The sequence below is a fragment of the Vicugna pacos genome, chromosome X (assembly GCF_048564905.1).
Source record: "Vicugna pacos chromosome X, VicPac4, whole genome shotgun sequence".
Taxonomy (NCBI): Eukaryota; Metazoa; Chordata; class Mammalia; order Artiodactyla; family Camelidae; genus Vicugna; species Vicugna pacos.
In genome coordinates this window covers 107025599-107044546 of record NC_133023.1, presented here as the reverse complement: position 1 = coordinate 107044546, position 18948 = coordinate 107025599, and the positions used below count along the sequence as shown (strand labels likewise).

Sequence of the window (18948 nt, the reverse complement as noted above, 5' to 3'; positions counted from 1 at the left end):
GGATGCCCTGGATGTACACCGAGTCTGGATTGGAGGAGGCAGATCAGCTCGACTGTCCTGGTACACCTGACCCAGGTGCAGACAGGGCCAGGTGCTGAACTAGGTCAGCATCGATGGGGAGGGAAGAGGGACTGAAAACAGAGACCTCCCCAGTGAACACAGAGAACTGGGCATGGACTTCTAGCTGTCCCCAGGTTGGAAGACAATTGCTTTCCCTCATGCCTGATTTACAGATGTGCCCAGGTTGGTGCTGCAAAGGTATAGCTTGCAGGAAAGGAATGGTGGGGGGGGGGCGGGGAAGTGGCGGGGGCGGTCTGGGGACTAGGGCCGGAGAGTTGGGGCAAGTTCAGTCTTACAGGGCCCGAGGCCAGGTTCTAGCTGGACTCAGAGACCTGATGGAAGAACACTTCAGTTGTTTAGAACCAGTGGCGGGGCCTGGCCCACCCCCAGAGTCTCAGTTCAGTAGGTCTGCGCTGGGGTCCCAGTTTCTAACAAGTCCCCGGGCCTGTGAAGAAGCATGGTTTCCTGGTGGTCACATTTTCTCCAAACAGATGCGAAGCCGAAAGCATTTTGGTCCTTGGTGCTCATCAGCCAGGCCCGCTAGGCTCACTCCTCCAGGGCTGAGACCCCCTCCCAGCAGCTCCGAGAGCAATCTTCCCTTCTGAGCCCTGGCCTTCTCCTTCCTCTCACCCCACCATAGGAGTTTGGCAGCAGGCTCTGACTCCTTTCTCAGCCCTTCCACGAAGGCTTCTTTTCCAGTTCCAGGGATGGCTGCATCATTGCTCGGACTCTTGTTACCTCCTACCTGGTCTCCCAGGTACCACGTGAGGTGGGCAGGTTGGTTCTTGGCTTTTACCCTCTATTGTTTAAACTGTCAGTGGTTTTGTGCCTTTGGGATAATGTTCAGCCCACCTCTTCAGCTCAGGCAACCTCCCACTGCTCCACGGCCCCCACCCCAAGCCAGGCTGGACACTTCTGTCCTTCACTGAATCTGAGAAAAACAACACACTGCTAATGGAACTCTGACAAGCCAGTGACGGTGAACCTGAACTTTTGCCTTGAAACGCCATCTAGGGGCCTGCACCTATTGACTCTTTATCTATCCTTCAAGGTCCAGCTCAATGCTGTCACTTCCTGCATGGAAACCTTTTTGCCAGTCTCGGCTGGAAGCCATGTTATCCTTCCTCTGAACTCATACCATCTCATCTCCAGTGTGTGCAGCATCCCCTGGCTGTATTACAGGGGCTTGTGAGTGTATCTTAACTCCTCTACTCTAAGTGCCTTAGGGCCAAAGATTGTCTTATTTCTGTCTGTGTCCCCCACCCCATCAGCTACAGTTTCCCCCAGAAGGGGATGATGTCCATGTCACACAAACTGCATGGCACGGACAACACCGTCACTTTATTCGTCTCCCCAGGTGCCTCCCCACCCCTGGCTGGAAGCAGAGAAGGAAACACAGCAGTCTTTAAGGTTACATTTCAACTAGTTTGAGAAGAAACCAGGTTCTGTCAGCAGAACATCAGAAAATAGAGAACACTGAACCATTACATGTGCTGTGACTTTTGGAAATTGGCCTGAAGGGTTCTCTGAGCGTGAGCCCCTTTCTGTCTCCCGCAGCGTCTCGTACAGTTTCTGCCCAAACTCCAGATACAGGAGGTTCTCTTCTCTTTGACCTTTCCCACGGCCTGATGTACCCCATGAAAAAGGACATTAAGAGGACAACAGGGAGTCTGTGGATAAAGAGAAGGGTGTTGACAAAATGTTTTATGGAAACATAAGGCCAGCAGACACACCCACTGTACCTGAGAGAGAACCTCGAAGCACGTAAGGAGGGGAACAGCCAGTGGCCTTTTCCCCAGGGAGGTGGTGGGGGGCTTTACGGTTGTTTAAGCTTTGTCAAAGTTTTTGTTCGAAACTCTTTGTCTATTTGAAGTATACACTTGAAGCCTCGCCATGTGTTTATGCCTCCTGCCCTGCTCTAGGACATATGTAATCTGTGGCTCCTTCAATGGTCTGCATGGAAAGTAATCTAGGGCCCCATCCTCAACAGCAAATGACTTGTTTCTTCTCTGCAGCTTCCATGACTGTGTGTGAGGGCACTGGAACATGGAATTCGGGAGCCAGGGGGTGGGCGGAGAGAACACAAAACAGTAGGACACGAGGCTGCTCTATCCTAAGAACTGCACATCCAGACCTACGAAGAGCTGTCTGCTGACTTTGCCACCCTTGTGGTCCCGGAAGGGCTAGTGCTCTCACTGAGCTAGCAGGAAGAGACCTAAGTTCAGAGGAAACTCAATGGAAGGACGTTAGTTTATTGGTCCCCAGGAAGCCAGGCACGGGCTAGGGGAACGCGCTGAGGGGTCCAGGCTCTGAGGCGCCTCACTCGACCTTCCGCAGGTGGTGAAAGCTCTGCACAGTCCTCTTCACAGCCTCATCCATGGTGACCAGTGGCTGATAGCCCATGATCTTTTTGGCCTTCTCGCAGCTGTAGTAGTGGAATGTCCCAGCCAGTGCAACCCGCATCGGTGTGAAGGTGGGCTGGAGCTGGATGACTGGGCTGATCAGCATCACCAGGAGGGACACCAGGAGGGCCAGGTAGTAGGCCACCCAGTAAGGGATGTGGTACCTGGGGGCCTCGTAGTTGAGGCTGGTCAGGATGCGGGTGAGGAATGCCCAGAAGGGGATGGGTTCGTCATTGGTGATGTGAATTGCCTGTAGATAGAATGAGAAGCTAGAAACTGCTCCCCGGCGGGAAGGGTGAGCAGGCCCAGCTTGGCACTCGGAGCTCAGCCCCAAGCTGCTGGCTTGGCCAGGACCAATATTTGGAGAAACCAGCGGCTGCTCCTTGCCCGCCCGCCCGCCCCAGCTCCTAAGTGAGGTGGATATTAAGCCCACATGGATCACAGCATTTCACGTGGTCCTCAAGTCCACAAATGTCAGTCAGCAGCTGAGACGCCTTTTTGATTGGCAGCTACAGGTGGCTTTAAGGTGCGGCAGGAAGGCAATGAATGTTTAAGCTATGGGCCAGGATTTTAAGTGAAGCTTAGATTGCATCTGGGAAGGCACGTTTGTTAATAACTTTGTTAATCACTGTAAAACCTTTTATCCTCAGATGCAATGAATGGGTCATATGATGTTTCTTGAATGTGCTGCGTTTGGTCTAAAGTAAAAGCTGTACCCACCCTATCCCCGCCACACTATGAGTTCTACGAGTAAGAAAAAGGCAGAGGTCTGGGAGGAAAAAATGAGGCCCAAATGGAGGGATTCCAAAGGCAGGAGTGAGAAACAAGAAAAGGGGGACCCGCATGTGCTCCTCCACCTCTGCCTGAGGGCTGACCTCACCCTACCAGGATGCAGGGCCCTGGGGGAAATTTGCCAGCGAATCCAATCACAGGGAGAAGAACCAGTAAGATGGGCCAGCACGCAGTGGAGGGATGGGGGTGGGGCCAACCGCTGCTGGGCAGCCAGGAGCAGGTGCCTTACCCTTCCACCCAAGGCTGTGTCTTGGGAGAGATGCTCAGCTGCCAGGATGTGTCCGTGGACCACGTTCTCCACAAAGGTGAAGTCTACCAAGTTCTTCCCGTTCCTATTGGGTACACAAGTAATGGGTCCCCTGCACGTGGACCCAGGGCCACTCCCCACCCCAGCAAGGTCAGCCCCTGGGCGTCCTTAAGAGTTGAAGATGTGCAAGGGCCCAGGGCTCCTGGGGCCTTTAGGGACCATGGGGGGTATTTATGGCCCAACCAAGGAATCTGAAAGCCAGATGCCCTGCCTGTCCCATTCTGACACGGCCGACACTGGTGTTGTCTGCTCTGGGCTCCAATCTGGGCAGCGGTCCCTCAACTCTCTCTAGGGTGCTCTGGGCTAATGCCTTGCTCTGGCCTCTCAAAGCAATAAGGCAGAGCAGCAGGGAGGGAGAGTGGGAGGCAGGAAGGCAAGGTGGCAAGGCACAGGGATACAGGGGACAGAAAGGGAGAAGAGAGAAGGAAGGGAGGGAAGGAGTACTGGGGAGACAGCCACACTCTCACCACCTGTAGAGGCCCCTCCACCTGCACTTGCCTGGAGGGGGAATGTTAACACCTCCCCCATCTTCCTAGATGCAATGAGAGCTGAGGGCCTGGCCCCTAACGCTGGGCCAATCGTTTCCCCTCTGAGCCTGTTTCCTGACTTTCCAGATAGGGACACACGTATTCTCCCAGCCTCGCTGAGAGGGTGCTTGGGGTGGAACAGTGTCCTCCCAAAATTCATGTGTCCCTGGAACCTGTGACTATGAATTTATCTGGAAATAGGGTCTTTGAAGATGTACTCAAGGTCACACTATAGAGTAGGGTGGGCCTTAAATCCAATGCCTGGTGTCCTTATAAGAAGAGGGACATTTGGAGAAAGACCCACAGAGAAAAGAACAGCATGGGGAGATGGAGACAGACCGAAGTGATGCGTCTACGAGACAAGGGTGGCTGGCGATGCCAGAAGCTGTGAGCGAGGCCTGGGACGGCTTCTTCCTCAGAGCCCCCAGAGGAACCAATCCTGCCCATGCCTGGGTTTTGGACTTCTGGCATCCCAAACTGGGAGAGAATCCATCTCTGTTGCCTCCAGTCCCCCAGCTGGTGGTCATTTGTGACAGTGCAGTCGGGGGTGAAGAGCAGAGTAGCCGTGAGTCGACTTACCCGATCACAAACTTCATCTTGCCTTTCTTGGCTGCCTCGATGAGAATGGGGACCAACTGGGGGTCCCTTGGGCCAAAAATGCCATGAGGGCGGATAGCTGTGGTTAAGAAATTCCCCTCAGGATCGTTGGCACCCAGGACTGCCTGCGGGAGAGCAGAAGACCCACATCGGTGACCAACCCCCACCCCAACACCAAACTCTGCAAACACAGGAGAGCAAGCTGGGTCTAAACCAGTGATAACCAAAAGAAAGGTCTGGGTTTGGGTTTAAACAGCAAAATGCACAAACACAGCAGTTAGTGTAAAAGATCCAAGTGTTTCAGTTAATGAGTTAGCTGTGGGCCTTCGGGGAGGCTGCCGCCACCAAGTGGGCTCTGACTTAAGCTCCATGTGCCAACTGTGTGTGTTTCCACTGGTCCTGGGCTGTTCCAGTCATCACTGAGTCCCACCTGCTAGGAAGGGACTCTGGCAAGTCCATGTGGGCCAGGAAGAAGGGGCTGAGAAGGTGGGGGTCTGGGAGAAACACAGCAGTGTCTTGGACCTAGTGAAGGCTCTTCTCAGGAAGAGAGAAAAGATGTGTTCTGTGTGGCTTCATGGACAAACTAGAACTCAGAGGCTTAGACTATAGAGAAACAGCTTTTGTCTCAAAAGGAACAAAGCTTGCCCAATGATTGGTTATATTGTTGGTGAAATCAGGGATTGTGGCTTACAGGGCTGGGTACCGACTCAACAAGACAGCCAACGTTAACTTGTTTCGGTAAGTTATTCTATCACCTCACCTAGGATTTCTACTTTACTGTGGCAAAATTCTTGTACATGATTTGATCCCAGTAAGTTGAAGCTACTTGTTGATTCAAATGACTAAATAAGCCTCTAAATGCCCTCTACCCAAGGCTCATGTCTGTTACGAAAGAGAAGAAAGTTCAAGGGGTCCTAGATAACACCACACGCCGCTCATGATCAGTCAGGGTGTCTGAAAGCACATGGTCGCTGTGTGCCGACTGTAGCTGACCAGAGGCTCCGGGGGGTTACTGCTGGAGGCATTTATAGGCTTAGCTTATTTCTGGTAGAGCACCCAGTCATTGTAAGCAAGACATTGACAGTCTGAGCCAAGGCTGCCACCTGGAACATGCAGGCCCAGAGGGCAGGAGTCCCAGGAGTCTTCAGTGAGGGTGCAAAGGGCCCAGTTGTGGGAGCTCTGTGAGGCTTTCTGTGCTCCAAGGACCAGGGTGCAGACATAGGACTGGAGCTTGCAGAGGGCTAGGCCTCCATCCCCTGCATTGGGAAGTCCTGGGTCTCCCTGCAGATGCGCTGTGCTAGCACTTTTTGAGTTGGAGTAATAGCAAGCAGGAGGGAGGTGGCTGGCTCTCAGGCCACGCAAGGGCACTCTGGCCAAACCTGCATTAAGCTCTGGTTCCATATGTACTGGCTGCGAGAGGAAACCTAAGTGCACAGTGCGCTGCAAGCTCACGGCTGCGCAGCTGAGGGTCCTACTCTCCCGGGCGTTAGCTACTGTCAGATACCCCGAAGCCCCGGAGTCCGAAGGCTTGGTGCCTCTTACTTGGCCCAGACTGCTGGTAAAACTGGGTGCTCCCTGGTGAAGCTGGCTTGCCAGGTAGAAAATTAACTTTTCCTGAAAATAAAGCAAGATCTTTTCATTCTTTAATTAAAAAACAGGGGGGTGGAGTACCACTAGGAAGGTGTGTGCAAATGGAAAGACATTCGAGTGTTTAGCCCAAGTTCTGCCTGCTGCTTTCAATCATCATAAATTGTCTCTGATTTGATTTCTAGAGCAACTGAGTAAACTCGCACAGGTACAGGCTGGGTGCAGGCTGTGGAGCTGAACTGCCTGGGTTCGACCACCTTCCTGCACGGCCTCAGGAAGCTTCTGAATCTCTGTGCCTCCACTGTTGTCGTCTGTAAGCTGAGGACAACAATAGTGCCTGCCCTATAGGGTCATTGTGAAGTTTAAACGAGGCCGTTCCTGTAAAATACGCAGAGCGGTGTCTGGCCATGTAAAACTATTCTGTTATTATTAGTTTTTCTGTTATTACCTTTACAATCGAATTTTGTCCACAAATTTTACTTCCCAAGTTAGGTACTCAGGCTTCAGAATAGTAACTTCATATGTTCAAAATGTTCTTGTTAAGAATCTAAATCCTTCAGATGTTCATGGAACTCATGTGTCCCTCACTCAACTAGTTCTTGGGTACGTACTTTCTCCTGTAAGATCTTCGTCTCCGTGTAGTAGTCGATGGGTTTCACGGCATAAGGGAGGTCTTCGGTTCCATTCTTGATGTCGACACCCTCAAAAATGACACTGGCACTGCTGGTTAAAATGAGTTTCTGGCAGAGGAGAAAGGAAGATTTTAAAAGAATGAGTCAGGAAGGATCACTATTTAAACACCTTGATGGTCATGCAGAAAAGAGAAGCACATGGCACCAAGCCCAGAAGAGCTCCTTCCCTGCCTATTCTTGCTGGGCCAAGTTATGATGCCAGGGCTGGCCAACAGCACTGGAGATTTTTGGGAGAGAACCTGCCCTGGCTCACTCCAGTCTTTTCTCTCATTCACACAGCATCTGTGAAGGGGGGTGGGGGCTTGGCTGATACAGGGATGTTCCATCTAGTGGCTGGTACCCTATAAAGGTGATCCAGAACCAGGATCTATAACTTGTGGTGGAAATTGTGTCCCTTCAGGTCTGAGTTATCATAGGTTTCTACTGGCTAAAAGACAATCATTTGTTTTTGTTTGAAAATAAAAGCAAGGTCTGGAAGTCAGTAGGACAGTTCCTTAAAAGGTTAAACACAGAATTACTGTATGATCCTGAAATTCCACTTCTTAACATTTACCCCAAAGAAGTGAAAACCAAGACTCAAACACTTTTTTGCACACTCATGCTCATAGCAGCATGATTCACAATAGCCCAAAGGTGGAATCAACCTAGGGGTCCATCAACAGATGAATGAAGAGACAAAATGTGGTGGACCCCTCCCGTACAATGTTATTCAGTGGAAATTCTGACGCCTGCTACAGCATGGATGTACCTTGAAGATGTTATGCTAAGTGAAGCAAGCCAGACACAAAAGGACAAATACTGCATGATTCCACTTCTATGAGGTCCCTAGAGCAGTCAGATTCATGAAACGGAAAGCAGAATGGTGGGTGCCAGGGGCTGAGGGAGGGGGTTGGGGAGTCAGTGTTTAATTGGTACGGATTTCAACTTAGGATGATGAAAAAGTTCTAGAGATGGATGGTGGTGGTGGTTGTACAACAATGTGAATGTACTTTAAGTCATTGAACTGGACACTTAAAAATGGTTAAAATGGTAAATTGTATGTTTTATATGTATATATAAGCCACAATATATATTACCACAATAAACAAATACAAGCAATTTCAAAATTTTGTAGAATCTTTAACCAAAGACTAATAAGCCTTAGGGTCCTCAGACTTCCTATTCAGATAAAGTTAGAATATTATAGCTCAAACCATGCACTTAGAAAGGCCATCACACGTTCCAGACAGCACTCACTCCAGCTCTCCCCTTACCTGAACCCCAGCCTCTTTGCAAGTTTCAATGACATTCTTGGTGCCAATATAATTCACTCTATAAAAGAGCTCCTTGTTGTTACTGGATGGCGGGGGTGATGCACAGTGGAAAACTATGCTTACACCTTTCAGAGATGGGTAGAGATCCTGGAAAAGGAAATAAAGAACAAAAAAATCATCCCTGCCTTTGACAAATCAACACCCTCCTCATGCTCCTAATCTCCAATCTGTGGCATGTATGTGTCTTGCCCTTTTATAATTGTACAATCAACACAGAAAGACAGTCTCATTGTAAAAGAGTCAAACAACACAGAAGTACACAGGATAGAAATCACGTTGTCCCTTTAATGGCCTCCTCCCCATTACCTGGTCCCCCACAGAAACTGGCTGGGACAGTGAGAAGACTCTGGGATCCAGAGAAAGGTAACATCTGTGTCTCTGTGTCCCATGGGAAGAGGGACACAATTCAGGACACCTGAAGGTAAAAATCCTGGGGAAGATGAGGCCATAGATACAAATGAGTCATGTGAGCAAGTCTCATGCTGTGAAACACAGTGCAAATAGCCAATACACAGGCCTGGTTTCCTTTCTGTGAAACCAGACATAAAACAGTGATCTAAGAGGCATTATAGACAGATCTAGGGCAGGAAACAGAAAAGATTAGCCAGAAAGCAAGTACTGTTAAAAGCCCATTTGAAGAGGCTCCCACTGGCCAAAGAAAGAAGGGACAATTTGATCACCAGTAAGAATAGGAATTTCATGATATCTAAGATTCAAAATAATCTGAGGATGGGGTGGGATAAAGATGAAACAAGGCTGGCTGTGTGTAGATATGGAATAGAGGGAATCTATAAAATACTATGAAGATGGAGAAAGAACACATGAAGGAGAGATGAAGAGACATGTTGAATATAATGAAAGAAATACAAGGCAAATCCAAGGATATGTGGGCAAAGGTCCCTGATAGGCACTTCACAGAGGGGGATTAACAAAAGGCATGGAGCCTGGCTGGCCACACAGGGAAGACGCATATGACACTAAGCATCGCTAAGGTACCACTTCACCCCCTCCAGCATGGCCACACCCCAAAAGTGCTGGCAAGGATGTGAGCAGTGGGGACCCCCCCACACTGATGGTGTGAATGGAAAATGACCAGGCGGCCTTGTTGAGCAATTTGGCAACATCTTACTAAAATTCAAAACATTAACATCCTGTGACTCAGGTGAAGCTTAACAATGTTATCTTAAGTGAAAGAAGCCAGGCACGTCACAAAAGAACAAATATTCTACGATTCCACTAATATGAAGTGTCCCGAAGGCATACCCACAGAGACAGATGAGTGAAATGAGGAGTGACTACTAAGCGGCCCGGGGTTCCTTTTTGGTTGATGACAGTGTTCTGGACTTAGATAGTAGTGATGGTTGCAGGACTTTGTGAATATACTAACCGCCATTGAACTGTGCACTTTGAAAATGTGAAGTTTATTCCCTCAGCCAAAAAAAAATTTTAAAAAAAGTGAAATTTACGCAACGTGAATTATATCTCAATAATCGCACCCCCCCCCAGCAGTTGCACTTTAGGATATACATTCAGGAGCAGCTGTTGGCACACTCCCACCTGTGGACAAGTCTGCAGAGAAAGTTTTATTGGCACATAGCCACACCCATTCATTTCTGTATTGGCCATGGCTGCTTTCAAACTACCAGGGCAGAGTGGAGTAGTAGTGACAGAGGTGACAGTGACTCATTCTCAGGAGTAACAATGTGGGTGTGTACTAAATTCTTTCTATAGCTGTAAAATTTTTCAAAAAAGTTTTTTTTTGTTTTGGAAACAACAACTTGGACAACTTGGCTGGCCTCTGAGCAGGGGAAGTCTGGCGGATTCCCTTCAGGGGCCTGGGGAAATTGGCAAGCGGGGTGGTCTGTTACCTGTCGGCTACAGAGGTCACCCAGAAAGAACTGCACCTGGGGGTTGTCGAACCCTTGCCGTATATCGAAGACATTGACAGTGTAGCCTCTTGCCAGCAACTGCTCCACCATATGCTGCCCCAGGAACCCAGAGCCTCCAATCACTGTGCACTTCTTGGCCTGTGGAAAGAGAGGGATAGCAGGGGGGACACTACTAAGAGCCTGGACTCACAGGTCACAAGCCGCTGTGATGGCAGGTCCATTTCTTAGTTTGAAATGCTTGTTGAACCAAGTTGGAGGCTTGATATAATTCTGGTGTTCTGTTGCCAATGGCAACCTTCTCTCCTGGGACCAGTAAAGAGGGAAGAGAGATGATAAATAGCAAATGACAGTGATACAGGCTTTGGTTAGACTGGATGACCTGACCCATGCTGTGGGTTTAGTGAAAAGAAAGGGAGGCATCTCTGAAATAAATTAAATCACCTATGATCAAAACTGGACAATCTAAAAACAAAAACAAACAGCAAAAGTGACATCTTTTTGCTCCCAATAGCTGATCCCTGGGAACTTCTAAGGCAAGAAACAAACAAACAGAAAAACCACCCACATAAACCAACAAAACAAAACATGCCACCCACTCAATTGACAGTGCGCACTTAGAACATCAGAGAGAAGAAAGCATAGTTTCCATACTTGTAGGAGAAAGTCAGCACCCTTTCCTCCCCAGCCACTGCGGGCTGGGCTGTGTGGCTTTGGGCTCGTCACCTAACCCCTTCTTGCCTTAGTATATCCATGTAAGACTGTGCTGTCCTCTGATGGGGTCTCCTGGTGGGATTGCTGGGAAGATCAGTGAGCTGTTAATCTACCAGGCCCAGGGCTTTGTCTTCCCTTCTCTGAGCTCAGAGGAAGTTGATGAATTAGGGGAGAGCTATGTTGTTTACATTTCAGCTTCTGCAACACATGTACTCTCTGGGCTAAATTTCAACTTTGGTAACTGGGGGTAGTGGAAGGACAGAGCACCACATGCAGGCACTTAAATATTCTGACTCCAAGAGCCAATGTAAAACTGTGGCTGCTGCACACTGATTAAGCTGGCTACAAGTGTCCCCAAAGGAAGACCTGTTACAGTCCTCTTCCCTGGGGCCTTTCTAAAACCATATGTGGGCTCCTTTAAGATGACAACCCCCCATTTTCCCTATGCTCATGTATAATAAATCAAATTTGGGGTATGGAAACTAAAGATCTTAAAGAAGTTCTGCTCCTGATTAAAAAGTTAACCAAGCAAGAACCCCCTATGTATTCCTTAAATACCTATATAACTGAGACAAGCAGGAGACTCCAGGGGTGTCAGGGCCCCTTCTATAGATCTGCCCTTCCTAACTTGGTGTCCTATGTGGAATGGCAGTTTTACTGGGGTCCACAGGCCATATGGAGATGGCTCTGTAGCTTGAGCACCATTTGTTTAGGCATGTGTAATCTCCCGACACAGTCGGCCTCACTATTCCACACTCCCCACCATCAAATTATCTTTTCAGCCTGTTTCTGTCTACACTTTGATTTCTCCCATAGACATGTAATCATACCATGCTCAGTTATTTGCACCTTGACTAAAATTTCTAAGAGATCCCCAGGGCATAGGCAAATTCAATACACAAATCCCATATGATCCTATTTTGGGAAATCTCTTCTCTTCCCACTCCTCCCAAGTCAGCTGCACAGGCAAATGCCATTTTGTAAAGAGTAACTCTGAGCCTCCCTGCTTCCTGAACTGTTTCTTCTTGTTTGGTAAAAGCTTCCCTGAGCCCAAAGAGGGTCTAAACTAGACATGTTTGATAGCATCCCAAAGGATTTCAGATTCCTTTGTTTAGTTGGCATCTCTCATTAGTTGTTCCAAAAGGCTGATAGTCTAATTTAAAAACAAATCAAATAACCTTGCTATTTTGTCCAGTGCCATTTCATTTCATTATTTTAAATGTGAGCAATCCACATTCCTCTCTTTGACAGAGTGACCTGGATTCTTTTAGTATATTGAAATCATGCATCAATATTGCTTGGAAAGTGGGCCAATGGCTGGTCCACAGAGTTTGGTAAGGATGAGAACAGAACTGGCACCTGTGCCAGGTAAGTCAGATATGTGATGGGACAATGCCACTTGGTTAGGGGAACGCATGTGAAATAACCACTTACCTTTCATGGCTGTGAAAGACAATTCAGGGCAAGTGGGCGCAGCAGACAAGAAGGAATATGTACTAACAAGTAAGAATACAACTCCAGATTGGAATAGGTAGTGAGACTCAAGAACGGGTTATCGAGGGGGTGGGGTATAAAATCAACATCTTGGAGACAGTTTTAAGAATAGGAAGGAACATCGACTAGACAAACGATTTTAATTGCAATAAGATCTTGACATAAGAGAACTGTCTAGGTCACTGGGTTTCCTCCAAACTTTTCTGTTTTCCTTTGTCTTTAGCAGTGGACCCTTTTTCTCAGAGATCTTACATAGAATGTATATATGTTAGGGTGAAAGTGATCTTTTTATTTTAGTAGTTTAAATGCTTAACTTTTACTTCCTATAAAGCCAATCAGTGAGAAAGAACAACCTTTGGAATCCAGACTTTTCTGGGTTGCTGAGTATCAGTAAAACCCTAACTCACACAAATGGTGAACTACAGATGGCTGGTTTGTCTCAGCACTAGAATCTCCAATTTACCCTTGACTACAGAGGCACAGAGAAGGCTTTACTTGAGCTGTACACTAAAACTAGGGTGGTCTGCTGACTCACAGGAACCTGCTGGGGATCTTTTACTGACATTTTATATAAACACATTTTACCTTGGTGTGATTACATTTCTGAAATGACATAAGCCAGAAAGAGAAAGAAAAACATCATCTGAGATTACTTACCTGTGGAATCTAAAGAAAAGACACAAATGAACTTATTTACAAAAAGAAACAGACTCACAGACAGAGAAAACAAACTTATGGTTACCAGTGGGGGAAGGGGGTGTGGAGGGATAAATTGGGAGTTCGAGATTTGCAGATACACAATACTACATATAAAATAGATAAACAAGTTTCTTCTGTAAAGCACAGGGAACTATATTCAATATCCTGTAGTAACCTATAATAAAAAAACTATGAAAATGAATATACGTACGTATATGTATGACTAAAACATGATGCTGTTCACCAGAAACTGACACATTATAAACTGACTAGACTTCAGTTAAAAAAAAAGTGAATCAAACAAACCCGTCGCAGATCTTTCTGAAGAATCTTCAGGAGGCCTGATAATTTCTTAAACTCCCTTCTGACACTTGCCATGCTAGACTTTAAGAGGCCTTGCTACTGTCCTTGCTGCCCCTGAGAAGGCTTCTGCCATTCTACCCTGAACAACAGTCCATCCTGCTAGAGGCCACGTGAGGGCACACTGAGGCACCCAGCTGAGAGCCAGCAGTTACTGCCACGTGTGCAAGTGTGGCCACCTGGAACACACACCTCAGGGTGCCCCCATGACTGCAGCTGTACAAGTGAGCCCAGAGGAGACCAGCCAAGGACTGCCACCCAGCCCCTAGCTGGGCACAGCCCAAACTGCAGAACAAAGAAATGGGTGTTGTTTTACCAACTGCTCCGTTCTGACAATGTTTGTTACATAGCAATAAGTAACTAATACCTTAAATAAAGATATGTATTTTATAGAAAGAAATAATACTCAACATAGATTGATTTAATAAATGGACCAAATACAATTTTCAACCCACAGCTATATATCCATGGCTTGCTGGTGTGTATGGGCTCGACTTTCCCCTTATCTGGTTTTGCTTCACCTTTTTTTGTGTCGGTACTCACGTTTGGAATGTCTTCTGTCAAATGTGTCTGTGTGACCTCGTCTCCCATTGGCTCACCAACTGCTTGGTCCATTTCAGCTCCAGACATGGTCTCGTTGGTTGTCTCTCCTTAAAGACATATTTAGAGACAGACATTTATGTAGGATAAACTGAAACATCTCTTAGCTACTAGTGTTCTGTGTGGATGCCAACCCCCACCTCCGCCTCTGCCAAGTTTTCATCAATCTCCTCAAGCCACATCTCTCTGCTGCAGCTCAGTCTCTCCATCAATAAACAGACTCAGGACTCATCCCAGCAAAGCCAGAGCATGGGATGCTGGGAGAAGGAAGAGGACACAGAGCTCCCCTTCATGGTGAAATGAAAGCCACCCTGACTACATATAATCAAAGGGTGGAATGGTGGCTACCAGGGGATGGGGAAGGAGGAAATGAGGAATTACTGATCAACAGGCAGAAAGTTTCAGTTCAGCAAGATGAGTAAGCTCTAGAGATCTGCTGTACGTTGTACTTATAATCAGCAATCTACTGTACACTTAAACATTTGTTAAGACAGCAAATCTCATCTTAGTAAAATAAACAATAAAATAAAATAAAAATTAAAAAAAAGGAGAAATTGTGACACATGCTACAACATGGATGAACTTATGCTAAGTGAAATAAGAACCTTGGGGACATCATACCAAGTAAAAGAAGCCAGCCACAAAAGGACAAATAGCATATGATTCTACTTACATGAGGCCCCTAGAGTAGTCAAACTTATAGAGAGAGAAAGTAGGAATGGTGGGGCTGTGTGGAGCAGGGAATTGGGAAGTGACTGTTTGGTAGGTATAGTTTCAGTTCTGCAAGATGAAAAGAGGTCTGGAGACGGATGGTGATGATGGTTCCCTATGAATGTATTTAACACGACTGACCTGGACAGTCAGAAATGGTTTGGATGGTAAATTTTCAGTCCTGTCCATTTTACCACACATAAGCTTAGAGGAACAGCTGTAATTGGGAAAATAAGACCCCAAAGAGCAATGTTCTAGGGGCTGGGATTGTTATGGTTAAGACATCAGAAGCCCCAAGTATTTTTCCTTTAAAATGGTAGGTCTCTGAATTAAAACCAGTGTGTTTGCCCTCTGTGCCCTTTTGGGACAAAGTCTTAGGCTAAAAAGAATCTAGGAAAAGAGACCCACTTTCTAAGTGTCTTGCTCAACTTCTGGGCAAGGGAGGGCAGAGGGCTGCTTACAGGACTGGATAAAGAGAAAAGTGAGCTGAGTCCTGGAGACAAAGGATGGAATGGTCTGTTAATTTCAAACCAGAGAAAGAGAGAGAGAGAGAGAGAGACAATTGTTCCCTCCTTTGCAAACGTGGGAGACCAGGCTCTTTTCAGCTTAGAGGGGTGTGCAGGGGCAGTCGGGGCCGAGCCTGCTGCCTTCCATGGAAGCTAAACTGTGCCCACTGCAAGGTCATCACACCAGTCTGTGGAGAGATGACATCTGTAAACAGCACTCAAGGCTCCCCTCGTCTTCCCCAAAGGGCTCAATCAGCTTAGTCTTGTCCTTTCGTGGACCTGAGCTGTTTGTTTCTGTCAGTCATTCCTTTCTCCCTCATCTATTTACTTTTAGGACACAGAAAGGCCCTGCCTTTGAATTTGTGGCAGCCACTGACAAAGCCATCAGCGCACCTGAGAGCTTTAGCTTCTGCTGTTTCCTTGTTCAAGGCCTAGCTCAGCTGTTACCTCTGTGAAGCCTCCTCCCCCTTCTCAGGCAAGCTTAGCTACTTCCTTAGCACCTGTTTCCGCTCCCATTCTAACAAAGCACACAGCTTTATGCTTTTTTCCCCTCTCACGTCTGTCTTGGCCCACTAGGCTGTGAGCCCCTGGAGGGCCAGCAGAGAGCCTGGAATGGAGTATGAGTTGAATTGTGTGCTGCTGCGGTGGGTCTAAGAGGCCTCATCTGGAGAGCAGCCATCCTTCCTGCCCACCTCAGAGCTGCTGCAGGGCTGAAACCAGCCCCAGGGGTCAAAGAGGAGCAGTAAGTTACAAGAGCAGCACCCTGGTGTCTACTCACTCATTCACATGTTCTCTCATTCACAAGTCACTGGAGGCCGGCCACTGCCAGACAGAACCTGCGGGAGACATAGTGCTGACCTTCCAAGAGCCTGGCATCCAGTGTGGGAGACAGGCTAGGCAGAGAATTGCAGAAGTGCCTTTGAGTTCTGAGGAGGGGAAACCCAGGCGGGGAGGCAATCAGCAAGTCAAATTCTAAGGCTCTAGGGGTGTGAGTCAAACAGACAGGGTAGGTGTGCTAAAAGATGTTCCATGGCCAGGGGTGGGAAGGATGAGGTGATGGCACAGAGCCAGCATGTTCTGGGACAAGCTGTGACAGAAGGCAGGTGAAGCAATATTGGGAGAAGCTGAGAACACGCAGGGGCTGTCAGGCTAAGGAGTTACCCCAGGAGGACATAGGGGAGGCTCTGGAAGTTGTAAGTAGGGGCAAGTGTTAAGATCAGAAAGATCGCTCTGGCTGCAGTGTGAGAAGGGATTTTGGCTAAGTCTAAGGCCCTTCACATGCCAGGCAGGGGGAATGACAAGAGCAAATCAGAGGAAAACCTGCTAAATGTCAGGCCTTTTTACAAATGAGCACAACAGTTCTTCAGTATCTGTGGGGCACTGGTTCCAGGAGTCCCTGCAGATACCAAAATCCACGGACACTCAAGTCCCTTATATAAAATGGCCTAGTACTTGCATATAACCTTTGCACATCCTCCTGTATGCTTTAAATCATCTACAGCTTACTCATAATACCTAATATGATGTCAATGCTATGTAACTAGTTGTAAATACTATGTCAATGTTAAGTAAATAGTTGCCTATGCAGCAAATTTGAGGTTTTCATTTGAAGCTTTCTATTTTTTAAAAAATATTTTTGATTCATGGATGGTTGACTCCATGGATGTGGAACCTGCAGATACCGTTAAGATCCAAAAAGCATCCTGTTTGGGAGACAGTACTGGTCTCTTTCAACAGACAAGAACTGAGGCTCAGAGAGGTCAAGTGACTCGCCTAAAGTCACACTGCTGGTACAAGGCCAAGGCAGGGCTTGTGGTTGTTCCTTTTACACTGCTAGGCTGTTCCCCTGCAGACTCACTGGGAAGTAGGGGGTACAAGGACAGGCAGTGAGAAGGACTAGGAGGGGCACAACTGGGCAGGAGGCTCAGGTGCCAGGCTGAGTCTGGACTTTGCTCTGTAGAAATGGGAAATCTCTGAAGGTTTAAGAGCATGGAGGTGACCTGACCAGAGCCATTCAATGGGAAGATTAACCTGGCAGAGCAGGGTGGACCAGATAGGTGAGAAGCAGGAAACAGCGGGACCACTCATCAGTTGTTCAACTATGATTTACTAAGGACCTAATATGTGCCACTGACTGTGCCAGGTACTGGAGTGCCAACAGTGAACAAAGCTATGGGAAAAAAGTACAGCAAGGTTTGGGTGTCCAGGGGGCTACAGTGCTAAGTAGGGTAATTATGGTGGCTCACTGAGATGGTGTTAGTGGATCAAAGACCTGGAGGAGGGAATGAAGCGGGGCAAGCAGGTGAGGGGGGAGGGGCAGCAGGAAAAAAAGTTTGAAGACAGGAGTGCGTTTGTGCATCTGAGTCCAGCAAGGAAGCCAGTGTCCTGGGGCTGGAGTGAGCCAGGGGAGAGGAGGAAGTATGTCAGCATGAGCTATGCAGACCATGGTGAGAACTCTGGCTTGTACTCAGAGGGAGGGTGCTGCTGAAGGCCATTTCAGGGACAGAATTGATAGAACTCAGAGGCTGGTTACTGGGGAGGGGGCAGGAAAAGAAAGAGCCAAATTATGATGGAAAGGTTTTGGACCTGGTTCATACTCAAAGTGCAAGAGGGTAAAGGGCAGAAGGTTGGTGAACACTTTCGTTTAATTAATGTCAATAAACCTCAGGCTTTCTCAGAGCACAGAGAAACCTGTGCTCTGTCCCCCGGCTCCCTAAATTCTGCACCAATGCTCAGAGGGGAGGACAGGTAAGGGCTGAAAGCCAAGAAGCGCTCTTACACTGGGCTGGCTGAGGAGGGCAGACCCTGGACCTCCAGCTTCTCTGCTGCAGCTCCTTTTCATCTCATACCCTTTCACACGCCCACTTGTACTTCTCCAAGCAGGCTTCACACTTTCAAAACTCATCTGTGACTTTGCTCATGAGGTGTCTCCGCCTGGAATGCTCCTTCCGATCCGCCTTGAGTGTTTGCGTGTCAAAAAGTGTAAATTCTGATGACCCGACCTCCTCATGCTCACTCATCTCTCCTTCGCTCCCGTCAAAGTCCGTTCCCAGGCCTCCAGATCACCTTTCTGGGCTCCGTTTAGCCAGGTGAGAACTAAGGCGATCCTGTTTTGAAATCTGGTTCGGGGATGAGTCCTCTCAAAGGCACAGGCTCAAAGAGCCTCACCTGGATTCGGTTTCTAAGTCTTAACCGCCTGAGCCTCTGCGACAATGCTTTGCATGTCCCTTCCTTTCTCCGGGTCTCAGTTGCTCCGTGACTAGTCTCTGCTTCAACACGCAAGGTCACGGTCTTCTCTGGCCCCTCTGATCCTAACTCAGTCTTAGGCCAGACCAGAAAGTCCCCGAGCCGCATCGCCCCACCCAACCCCTTGACTTCCAGTCCTGTCACCAACCCCAAGGACGAGGTCGCAACCCTTACCTGTCTGTAGGCGCCCCTCTGGCCGGCCTCAAGGCGTCAGCAGCCAGCACCCTCAGAGATCCAGCCGCCACCAGACACGGCTTCCGCCCTGCCCCTGTGAGCCGAGGATCTGCAGAGACTCCTTCACCAAGGGGATTGGCTAGGTTCTGTTCTAGCTCAGCCAATTGGGGCTCGCGGCGTGATCCTGCCCAATGAGGCCAGGTGTCGGCCGCGAGCGCACCGCCTCCCCGCCGCGCAAAGCGCCTCTGTCGGGTTAGCCCCACCTACCCCAGCCCTTTGCC

General features: G+C 48.2%; 1 protein-coding gene across 1 annotated transcript; it reads right to left on the bottom strand.

Annotated features, from left to right (window-relative positions):
- Positions 1–2292: 2292 nt before the first annotated feature.
- On the bottom strand, positions 2293–18811 carry NSDHL (NAD(P) dependent 3-beta-hydroxysteroid dehydrogenase NSDHL). The gene is made up of 8 exons (XM_006216206.4): positions 18668–18811; positions 13974–14080; positions 10146–10304; positions 8218–8364; positions 6884–7012; positions 4668–4810; positions 3484–3586; positions 2293–2712 (listed from the first exon to the last, which is right to left on the bottom strand). The coding sequence occupies exons 2-8, from the start codon at positions 14058–14060 to the stop codon at positions 2380–2382; spliced, it is 1101 nt and encodes a 366-aa protein (XP_006216268.2). The 5' UTR covers positions 14061–14080; positions 18668–18811; the 3' UTR covers positions 2293–2379.
- Between the last annotated feature and the right edge of the window lie 137 nt (positions 18812–18948).

Coding starts and splice junctions, on each gene's coding strand:
- NSDHL (XM_006216206.4), bottom strand. CDS start 14,060: ATGTCTGGAGCTGAAATGGACCAAGCAGTTGGTGAGCCAATGGGAGAC. Junction 8,365..10,145: donor GTGACCTCTGTAGCCGACAG/GTAACAGACCAC, acceptor TTCCTTTTCCAG/GATCTCTACCCATCTCTGAA. Junction 3,587..4,667: donor AAGATGAAGTTTGTGATCGG/GTAAGTCGACTC, acceptor TGTACCCAATAG/GAACGGGAAGAACTTGGTAG.